Source organism: Filicampus tigris, chromosome 20 (assembly GCF_054856515.1).
Source record: "Filicampus tigris isolate MCC_2025a chromosome 20, RoL_Ftig_1.0, whole genome shotgun sequence".
Classification (NCBI taxonomy): Eukaryota; Metazoa; Chordata; class Actinopteri; order Syngnathiformes; family Syngnathidae; genus Filicampus; species Filicampus tigris.
In genome coordinates this window covers 5,971,888-5,983,090 of record NC_141236.1, presented here as the reverse complement: position 1 = coordinate 5,983,090, position 11,203 = coordinate 5,971,888, and the positions used below count along the sequence as shown (strand labels likewise).

At 43.6% G+C, this 11,203-nt stretch overlaps 2 protein-coding genes across 3 annotated transcripts; one reads left to right on the top strand and one right to left on the bottom strand.

Annotated features, from left to right (window-relative positions):
- The first annotated feature begins 1,630 nt into the window (after nt 1-1,630).
- Nucleotides 1,631-5,838, top strand: slc10a1 (solute carrier family 10 member 1). The gene is made up of 8 exons (XM_086019734.1): nt 1,631-1,654; nt 2,507-2,745; nt 2,836-2,922; nt 3,822-3,934; nt 4,180-4,384; nt 4,535-4,713; nt 5,184-5,383; nt 5,552-5,838. The coding sequence occupies exons 2-8, from the start codon at nt 2,533-2,535 to the stop codon at nt 5,611-5,613; spliced, it is 1,059 nt and encodes a 352-aa protein (XP_085875860.1). The 5' UTR covers nt 1,631-1,654; nt 2,507-2,532; the 3' UTR covers nt 5,614-5,838.
- A 50-nt stretch (nt 5,839-5,888) lies between these two features.
- srsf5b (serine and arginine rich splicing factor 5b) lies at nt 5,889-11,201 on the bottom strand. Of its 2 annotated transcripts, none has more exons than XM_086019722.1 (8): nt 11,084-11,201; nt 10,745-10,871; nt 10,307-10,377; nt 9,598-9,744; nt 9,451-9,523; nt 8,232-8,305; nt 8,033-8,140; nt 5,889-7,040 (listed from the first exon to the last, which is right to left on the bottom strand). In XM_086019722.1, the coding sequence occupies exons 2-8, from the start codon at nt 10,868-10,870 to the stop codon at nt 6,530-6,532; spliced, it is 1,110 nt and encodes a 369-aa protein (XP_085875848.1). In that variant the 5' UTR covers nt 10,871; nt 11,084-11,201; the 3' UTR covers nt 5,889-6,529. The 2 variants fall into 2 exon arrangements, with proteins under 2 accessions (XP_085875848.1, XP_085875849.1); XM_086019723.1 differs by having other exon boundaries at nt 10,745-10,890; nt 11,084-11,183.
- Nucleotides 11,202-11,203: the final 2 nt, after the last annotated feature.

The following is an 11,203-nucleotide window of genomic DNA, read 5'->3' as shown; positions in this document are numbered from 1 at the left end:
CAAACCTCTTTGCCACACCCTCGTCGCTAATCTCTCCCCCTTGGCCTCGGAGGGTCTCGAGAGACGGATCAAGTCCCGTAAGGTCACGACCTGCCCGGCCTGCAGGTTGCTCGTCAAGAGTGTGCATTGATTAGTTGTGTCTGGAGCTGCAGAAAGAAAACAAATAAGTGCAAAAATGTAGGCACGTGATACAGGGAACTGTAATTATAACATTCAAGAGGCTGATCAGTTCACCAGTCAGCACCCATCCCCCATGTCTTTACAGGGATTGGCCTGTTTAACCACTATGCCCTCCTTTTGCCCCCTACCATATGTAGAAAAACACTGACAGAGAATATGCTTTGACCACGATGTGGGTTTTTTTTGTCCTTGGCCCTTGTTGTCAGTGCAGGCTTTATGAAAAAGAGGGGCCACATAACCCTTCATATATCTATATATATATATATATATATATATATATATATATATATACGATATCTATATCTATATATATATATAATTTTTTTTTTTTACATACTGTATACTGCTCACTTATACTGCCCACTGCTCGGTTTTCAAGCCGTCTCCTCCTTCAGTTACGCATTTCAGCATCGCGAGTGCTTTGTCTTGCTCTGCAGAAGATTTTACAGGCAGCACATGAAAGCCATCAGCAACCTTGGCACTGGCATTAGAGTAACAGTCTGTCGAGCGTGGCCATCGCATGCAGCGTTTGTTCTTGGCGCCGTCAACTGTGTGCTGCGAGCCAATGACTTGTAGACAGCATTTCGGTCATCGTACTCAATTAAAACTGTCCCCCAAAAAAAAAAAAAAAAAAAAAAAATTCATTAATATTTTTTCCCATGCTAATTGCATTCTGTCATTTCATGAAATTTCATGTCATTGTCAGAATCATGTACTCAATGTATAAAAAAAATAAAAATAAAAATAAATTAAATGACCGATACGTCAGGTCTTTTTCACTATGTCCCAAAAGTGGTGTTTTTATATGGAAATAATAGGGTGGGTCAGTAACCGCTGACGTACCAGGAAAACTACTGTACTCTCGCTCACTGCATAAAGTGTTTTTTGTTCCACTTTCTTTTCCAACACCAATGTTATAAATAGTACAAATCAGTCATGATTTATTGTAAAACACAACCGAAATAAAAGTTTAATTATATAGAGGAGGCAGAAACTAGTGTGAAGTCAGACTCGCACGCACAACAGCAAAACTTGAAATATTTTGATGAATTACCCAACTTAAAAATGTATCAGTTTGTTACCTTGAAATTTTGAGTCCAACCAACTTTTTTTTATTTTTATGTGCAGTAACATGCAAGTTTTTGTAATAGCAGTATATTAGCGGAGTACTCGGACAAAAAAAAAAAAAAAAAACAAGGGAGCGCAAGGGCTTGAGCCAAGATTGGAACCCGGGACCTCGACTGTGAGGCAGACTTTGTAAACAGTCATCCCCCATGCTCCCAAAGTTGTCTTTGTTGAGATATGCAGAGCTCTGCTGCAGGCCTCGCTCTGCGCTAGAAACATGCACTAGATGGCACCTGTGCACGACCACAAAGTGCGCTTGTCACCAGTGCGAGTGGGAGACATAAAAGTCAGTCGCAATGGAAGAAGATTAGTCTTGGGGAGCAGAGAAGAGGTGCACATGCTTTGACAGGTAAACTGCGAGATTTCTGTCTGTCTTTGTGTCCACGTGGGACTTTTCTATCACTTTATGCAGACTGACCTCTTGGAGAAAGTGTTTAATCGTCACCTTCACAGTAATCCGCATGACAGCGCGAGATGACAAGTCGCACTTCGGCTATTTTCTTCCTGTCAAATGTGTTTCTCCTCTTTTTATGAGTAAAGTAGTGAGTTCAGTGCAGGAGTGTGCCTGCAGGGAGGATGTGGTTGTCAGTAATGAAGTGAGGTTTGGGAAGGGGGAAAAAAAAGCAAAGTTGTTTTTTAACACCCTGTGTAATTAAATGCACAGATTCAAAAACAACGGAGTTATAATAGTTTGGATTCTTGAATGAAGACATTTTTCAAAATGTTTACTTGGCCTATATTCATTTGTATTTTCTGCATTTATTTATGAGAGAAGGAAGTCTTAATTGCACTCTACAAAATATTTCTAAAGTAACGAACTACGCACAATGAATATTAGGGTAAAGGTCCTCGGCACTATACAATTTGTACTATGAACTGATGGCCACTGATTATTGTGCTGGTGTAAAGTACTGCTTATCAATACAACGGTGGCCTTTCTGCCCGTTGCAGAAAATCATGTCTTAACTTGAAAAGTACTCCGGTGATTATTCGAAGAATATTCATATTCATTCAAGAATATTCAATATTCATTCAATATTCATTTGCAATAATGGCAGTACAGAAGAGTTTGAGCTTCACTTGAACTTGTATCTATAATTGCACGAATGAAAGTTCAATTTAACTGTATTATGTTGGATGAACACAATGTTATTAGCTTCGTTTGATTGTTTTTTTTTTTTTTTTGGTATCCATGTCTTAGTTCGTGTGCCACTCAGGGACTTGAGCATGGATCACATCGTGGGCCAGTTGCCGAATCCCAATCCAATGCAAAACACCAGCATGGACGCCTTCAATGTGACGTCCGCAAACAGCAGCGCTGTTCTTTTTAAGCCCTTTTTGTCGCCCGTGGTGGATAAAACTATTAACGTGCTCATGGTGACTGTCTTATTCATCACCATGATCTCACTGGGATGCACCATGGAGGTGTCCAAGATCAAGGTGACTCCAGCAGCCTTCTTTCACATTGTGTAGGACTGTGATGGTAGACTATTAATCACTGTGTTTATATTCTTCTCCCCCCCCCCCCAGGGTCACATCGTGAAACCTAAAGGGGTGGTGATTGCAGTCCTGGCTCAGTATTGTGTCATGCCGCTTACAGCATTTTGCTTAGCCAAGGTTGGTTTGATGGTCACATTTGACCTGCGCTCACATACTGTACTGTATTATTGCATTACTTACGCTGATTAGATAATAATTAACTCAGACAAAGGAGATGCTTGCTTGCAAGATACTGTCTGCAGTTGTTGATTTAATGATGTAGAAAGTATGCCTTTGATGATGGGTCGGTATGTTCTTTCAAGGATCTTGTCGGCAATCTACGAAACAATGATCTCGTTAAAAATATAAAATCATTCTGAAAATCCTTTGATAATTGACAGATTTAAAATAGTTTTGCCGATTTGAATGTTTAACAGTATACAGATATCTTTATTTACATATATTGACATTGCACTAATAAGAATTCAAATGTAAACTGTGGTATTTATAAATATTACTATTTTAGTGTTGAGCAAACTAACAAGTTTAATTGCGCGGAAAATAAGGACGACCTAAAATTTGGTCAACTTTGCAGTTTTCTGATTGAACTGCAATCGAAACGTACAAACAAGCGTATTGTATGTGTAATGCAATAAATACATTTGCCATGTAACTGTGGTTCGACAACTTTTTAAACGTACTCTTAAAAAATTCGCAGTACACCAGAATTTAAAAAAAATACAGCCGTGTAGTGGGTCCAAGTGTTCAAAAAAAACCGTGAGCGATTTTATCCCTAAAACGTCACTTTATTATTGTAAGCCATTGTCACATTGAGCTTCAATTTAGGGGAAAAATTAGTACATTGATTCAATTAAAAATCTATTTCACATAAAAGTTAAATAAAAAAATTGCACTTTAAGTAAACATACCACGAGAGTGACCTTGTGTGCCACTTGTAGTACTCATACCATACTGAGAATCACTGCTGAATAAGAATGATGTTGATTGTGCTGTATTACCATTATTGCTGCTTGCAGGGTTTCCAGCTGGCTGACATGGCAGCTGTGGTGGTCCTGATCTGTGGGTGCTGCCCAGGGGGGAGCCTCTCCAACATCTTGGCCTTGGCTATAAACGGGGACATGAACCTAAGGTACACACACACGTGCATAGTTATTATTCTATTTCACTCCACAGTTCAATAACCTTAATGACGCAATCAAGTACACACTCGCACTTCCTGTCATCATTAGGGTTGACTGACCTGCATCATCATAAAAGCGATCCTGTAATATTTATCACAGCACGGCAAACCCGTCGGCCACTCACCCCGCTAGGGTCCGCCTTTATCAAGGAGCAGCAATCGGAAGGTTTCAAGTCACGTGTTCCCTTCCACAGCATTGTGATGACGTCCTGTTCCACCTTGCTGGCTCTGGGCATGATGCCGCTGCTGCTCTACCTTTACTGCCAGGGATTCGGCGACCTGCAGAATGCTGTTCCGTACGTCGACATCACCGTGTCGCTCGCCATGATCCTCGTGCCCTGCGGCATCGGTATCCTCATCAACCACTACAGGCCGCGATACTCCAAGATCATCACCAAGGTGGCGCATAAGGAGCTCTAAAATATTACACAGTACATATAAAGCAGAAAATATATTTCTTGATCTGCACCAAATGTTTTTTTTTTTTGTTTTTGTTTGTGTGAGCCAGTCAATGGCCAAAAAATCTGTGGCTGTCATGTCTGTTCTCAGGTAGGTTTGACCATCATGTCCATTTCCTCCGTGGCGATCGCCGTCGTGGCCACCGTGGCGATCCGCAGCGCCATCCTGGCCGTGATGTCTCCTCCCCTTTTGGCCACCGGCGCCGTCATGCCGTTCATTGGCTTCGCCTTCGGCTACGTCATCTCATCCATCTTCAGACTCAGCCAAGCGTGAGTCATACGGACACACCTGTTACTGAATTGAACTAGGGCCTTAGTCAAGGTGAAGGTAATTAGGCGCATTTCAAATACCAGTGGAAACCTTTCGGCTTCTGCTAGGAAGAAGAAAAATTGCAGAAAAAGCCTACTAGAACATCAGAACTGTTTTCGGGGGAATCAGAAACACTTTAAATCGTAGCATGTGCTGACTGCCATTCAACATGAGCTGCAATTTGATTGGTTAACTCTGAACACAGCCACATCCCAGCTATAGGAGGGTGTGAACTTAGGCAACATTTCAAAAACCTGCCATTTGAACAGGGGTGTGTAGACTTTTCATATTCACTTCATCAACAAATATGTAAAAGCCAGCATTATAGTTCCCCTTATTTGGCATTTTACATCCAATCCCTGGTTCTGTTGAGCCCCACCCCCAAAATACTCGTGACTTATGAATGTGTTCCTCCCGTACCACCGCTCAGGGAGCGAAGGACTGTCGCTATGGAAACAGGCTGCCAGAACATTCAGCTGTGCTCAACCATCCTGAAGCTGGCCTTTCCGCCCGACGTGATCGGCCCGCTCTTCCTCTTCCCAATGGTGTACATATGCTTCCAGTTGTTAGAGGCCACGGCGCTTATCGTCACCTACAGGTGTCACCAGAAGCTCACGAGAAAAGAGAAAGGTAAAGAACGGCCATACAAAAAGATTCTTCACACTTGTTTTGGTGATTTAGGCCTGCATGTTATGAGCCTACATCATCCATGAGCCATACTCAATAATATCATCATCATATCGCATTAAGCCAAGCATGATCATTTATAATTGTGTCGGTGGGCTGTTTGACCAACAGATGTGTACCAGCCTGCTATGACTGATGCCGGACTGAAAGCACTTGCCGAAGGGACAGCATGACGGACGGGCCAGATTTCCTTCATGACAATCTTAAATAAGGACTTATTGCGCATGAAACATCAGCGTTAGGACTGCCGTGCGTGTTGACTATTTTACAATAAATTGCCACTACTGCTACTTCCATGGAGGTAGGGTGGGTTCCCACTCAGTGATGTTAATGTGAGTGTGAAAGGTTGTTTGTGTCCCGGCGACACTGAGTAGATGGATGAAGATTCATAGTGATGAAGGAAGAGTGTGTAACATTGCTAAAACGCTTTAATACAGTATGTCTTACACACAGTTGTTCTCTATTTTTATTGAAAACAAAACCCCTATGTACAAAAGGCTGTATTGTTCCAAAACACACTAAAATCACTTACAGTGTCAGATAACACGTATACCCTTTCACATACACCCCCCCCAGAAACAACTTTCAGAACCTATTTAAAAAATTGCATCAAAAAAAGAAGCGACAATCTAAGCGACCGCGAGTGTTAAGTAAATGAATCCTTGGGCTGTGGTTGGTTGGAGGGGGGAAAAAACAAAACAAAAAAAACAACTGGACAGTAGGTCAAAATTATTTTCAGTAAATGTACCTTAATGCAAGATTATAGGGTGATAATGTTTGAACTATCACAGAATGGCAAAAAAAAAAGGCTTTGTAATAAATTCAAGCATCCCAAAAGCCAAAGTGACTCACCAGAGGGGCCAGGCAAACACGGCACAAGATGGCATTGGAGAAGTCATTGTGAAGTGACTCAAGAGAAAGAATAACAAATTAATTAGATAAGAGGCCTCGCTTGCATATCAAAAACAACCAATAATCACTAGGAAAAAAAACCCATACTTTTCTACCCAAGAGTGGCATTTTCTTAAGAAACAGTGTTGAGCTTTAACAAACCTCTTCTAATGGATTCTCTGAAGACAATGGGGTGAGTTAACGCTGGCTTTCGGTGGAAGGAGAACGAGAGCGAGAACGGGACCGGGAGCCAGGGTCTTTCTCGTGGGGAGGAGAAGCAGGAGGAGGGGTACCAGATATGGAACGTTTGTTTGGATCCACTGACTTGGAGTTGGAGGGGGATGTGTTGCCGGTTGGGGAGCCACTGCAGGAGCGATCGCAGGTTTTAGCCGGGCTACCGGAGCGCCTGGGACTGCCGGAGCGCCTGGGACTGCCGGAGCGCCTGGGACTGCCGGAGCGCCTGGGACTGCCGGAGCGCCTGGGACTGCCGGAGCGCCTGGGACTGCCGGAGCGCCTGGGACTGCCGGAGCGCCTGGGACTGCCGGAGCGCCTGGGACTGCCGGAGCGCCTTGGACTGCCGGAGCGCCTGGGACTGCCGGAGCGCCTGGGACTGCCGGAGCGCCTGGGACTGCCGGATGAAGAGCGATCACGTGACCGGGAGCGTGAGCAGGAACGAGATGAACTCCTGGAGCGGGAACGACTTCTTGACCTTCAGAAGGCAACAACAGTGAATAATAACTATCCAGGTAGGCAGGTAGCATGTAGGCAAGTCATTTACTCAGTAGGTAGATATGTCATGTAGTAGGTAAGGTAGATCATTTAATATTGTCACACACGTACTTGATATGAATTTTAGTATTTTTTTACCGATCTAACGCAGCAAAGGCCCGTTAGTTGGAAGTCTCTGAAAGATGATCCTGAATAATTATGCTGCGGTAAGGGCTTTGGTAAGAAAGATTTTTCCTGTAGGCTCAATATCGAGTTCGTTCATGCCAGGTACAACGTTGTACAAAAATACGAAACAGAACCACAGCCAATTAGGAAGCAACCTGACAAATATAGAGGAACAACTGGTCGTGTTGAATGTTGCTACTTCCAACTCATTCACACAACAAGGAGAAGTGTTTGCAACAAAAATCTATTTCCACAAAAAGTAAGTTAGCCTACCTTCTTCCATTAGATCTTGGGGGAGGAGACTCAAAATTGCCTAAATGAATGCGGTGATCTTTACCAACAGCCTGTCAAATCTCACTCACTCACCTTTTATTTCTCACCCATTTCCTCCATTTAATTTTATCCGCTTCTTACTTGACAATTGCACCACGTTTGAAAAAGAAAATCAGACACAGTGGCTCATACTGTGGCACCTCACATCTCCGTAGCCTGATTTCGACATTTGGGGGGGGTCACTCTTTCTGTTGCAGCAAGTCGGTTTCAACTGCAGAGGTCAAATGCCTGATGTGCGCTGTTGAGTCGTCAACTACCGGGGAAGACGTGACGTAACCAGGCTGAACTAGCAGATTGTCCAGTTCAGTCGCTTTTGGCTGTGTACGGCAGACTTTGGACAGTTGGTATGTTAAATAAACCGGCGGTTGATTAGAAGGAAGCTAGCTAGCCCAATCAGACAGTTGATTGGTAGGTATCTAAAGGAACATAAAAAAAGACAACAAAAAATCAATGAAAATGCTCGTGAAAACTCACCTCTTCTGGGCTGCCTCAATGAGCTTGATTTTTCTGCCATTGATCTCCTTTCCAGACAGTTTCTCAAGAGCATTTTTCAGGTCGCTGTAAGAGGCAAATTCAACCACCCTGGAAACAAAATGAGATACATTGTCCGGGTAAATTCACACGAATACATTTCCGTCCCCGATGAACAACACAGAAGAAGACAACAACTAACCCTTCGTTGAGTTTAGGTCGATGTGCATCTGCAAATGTGACCTCACCAGCTTGCCTCATGAAATCTTTCAGGTCCTACACATGCAAACGGAGGTTAATGCGGGGAGGGACTCGGGACACACAGTCAATTAAGGTACTGAATTGTCAAAAGGAGAGATGGTTAGATTGTAACTACTGAGGCTACATGAGGGGGCCAAAAACCTCAAACCCATCACCCGGCCGCGTCTTCAACACGACAGCTTTTAGGACCAAAACACAACCTTCTACCATTTAGGTTCAGCCAATTTGTTGCAGTTTTGAGATTCTTGGGCCACCCTCTAATTTGAACTACAGAGACATGAACACCATCTGCATGAATTAAACTGCAGTGGCGCCACTTGGGCAGAATTTGGCGCAACGAGCCCTGTTTTCTCAGGGCTCCGCACCGGGACCGTCCCTGGCTCGGGACCCCGCCTCAGCAAAGAGAGTGAACAGGGTGGAAGAGAGGAAACTACTACCTGAGAGCGAAACCCTTTGGGGTAACAGCAGATTATATCCACAGGCATCGGGGAGGCATTCACACGCTCTCGCTCTCTCTCTCGCGATGTGTGGGACCACCAGAGTGGGGAGGGGGGGATATCAATCGATCGAAGCCCCTCAATTTAACGAACCATCGTTCAACGCGGCCATCGACTCGCGCTCGCTCCTCTGCTTTCTCTCTGTCAACTCCCTGTTTCCTCTCCCACCGCCTGGCGCCCCCTGCCTTGGACAGAGGGCGTTGCGAGTGAGCGAAGGGGCCGCCAGCGCTTCCCCCGAGTGAGGAGCGAGCGCTCACATGACCAGCAGGCTTCAACTAGTAGGAGTAGGACAGACTGGCTGACACCACAGGCTCAACCCAGACAGAAGGACCCAGAAGGGGTTAACTCCACCATAAGCGAGCTCTTCCACATGACACAACAGTCAGGCTGGCAAATAAAGGGGTGAAGAATTGGTTAAAATTGGAACACAGGAACAGATTACTTTTTTTGTTGTGAGTTACAATTTAATTACTAGTAAAATAGATCTTAAACATTATAAAATGTGACTCAATTGCATAACCAAATTTAGACAAAACTACAGTACTTTGAGCAGAAATTCTACATTTACGGTACAGGAATAATTGTGGAGGCCTAATGATGTTCTCATTACATTTTTGGTGTATAAAATCACTTTTAATTCAAAGAACTTGTGGCAATACTGACCTGCCAGCTGACACGAGAGGACAAGTTCTCCACAATCAGACGGTTCTCAGTACGCATCGGAGGCGGGTTTCGACTGAAATGAAGCGACATCATGAAAATTGCTGTAAAAAGTTTCTCAGCCCATGAAGAGGTGTGAATATGTGATACCTCCGATTGTTCTGAGCGCCTCGACCGTAACGGTCAGGGAAGCGGCTTCCTCCACCGCCGCCGCCACCCCCGCCGCCGCCGCCACCTACTCCCCCTCTGCCTCCTCGGCCGGCACGCAGACGTACACGAGCGTGCTCTATGGTCACTCTTGACATCACAGACAATAAAAACACTGTTACTTGTAACACTGTACTTTAATTTGTGTGTATTTGATTAGGTTTTGTTGCATGAGAGAACAGAGAGAGGTTTAGTGCCAGAAAAAGCGACAACTTAACTGTCGCGCAGTGTAATTCAGTAAATAGCAGTTGTTAGAAACTTTATAATTACCATGACATATACTCTAATTTCGTTTAGCCTGTGTGGTGTTTCACATTATATGTTAGCAATACGCTAGCTCGCTTGTGTTAGATGAAATTATAGGGTTTGGCTGGGTATTTTGGCTTTTAACAAACAACATTTAAGTCTCTTTAATTTTAGGTTATATTTTACAGCAAACTTCAATTGCAAGTGACAAATAAATAGCTTGAAGCAAGCACACATTGCTTCTTATTTTAGAAAACTGTGCAAGCAAGAGAAAACTGTCACATTAAATCAACCAAACCAAAACAACACCACAGACAGGCCATATATAGCCCATGACACAGAGGTTTCCCAACCTGCATTAGATTGTACACATCAGCTGTTATTGACAGCGAAGGAAACTGCTCACCTTTCATTGCACAGTTCTTTGCCATCAAGTTCATACACAGCATCTTCAGCATCTCTGGGATCCTCAAACTCCTGCATTAAATAAAGCACAACTCGTTCTGATTGAGACTGCTATAATGTGTCTTTATTGTGACATTATGTGAGAGATGTTTTTACTTTTAGAGAGTTAATGAAAAGCTATATGCCCCTCCACTGCATATCCTGCGAATTGTTTTTTTTTAAATTGTGTACAGCCTTAGAACCACGATTTTCTTTCATTCACACGTGACACAGCATAGCAATTAATAATACTTTTCTGTCAAATGAATGAAGCTACGCAACATTTCTTATGATCTCTCACAACACTCTACATCTTTACTAATGAACAATTGACAACTGAAAGCACTGTAGTTTCAAAACAAAAAATTCTCTGAACGAATCCTTCCTATTCCTTACTCACCACAAAGCCAAAGCCTCGCTTCAGGTCGATGTCTCGGATTCGCCCAAATCCTTTGAAGAATCTCTCCACATCCTTCTCCCTGGCCGAGGGGCTTAGTCGACCGATGAATATGCGACATCCACTCATCCTGAAAGCAGTGGCCCTATCTATTAACAAACGACCATAATGTCCACTTTAATTTATGTTGTCGTTCGGCACAAAGCTAGCGTGGCCTAGTTAGCATCTAAAAACAAACCAAGAAAAACCCCGTGATAGCAAGTAATATAATGTAATGATCTATGCGTGACATTTCAACCGTAAACAACAAATTCTTGAGATAAATATAGTTTTCATGAATACCTTGACAGAGCGTTTTGAGGGGCTAGGCTGCCTGGCAACAGAGACGTCAAACACAGAAGACGAAACAAAATGGAACCTGTTCACCTCTTCTGTGCGCTGCAGACGCCGGAAAAGCCCGGA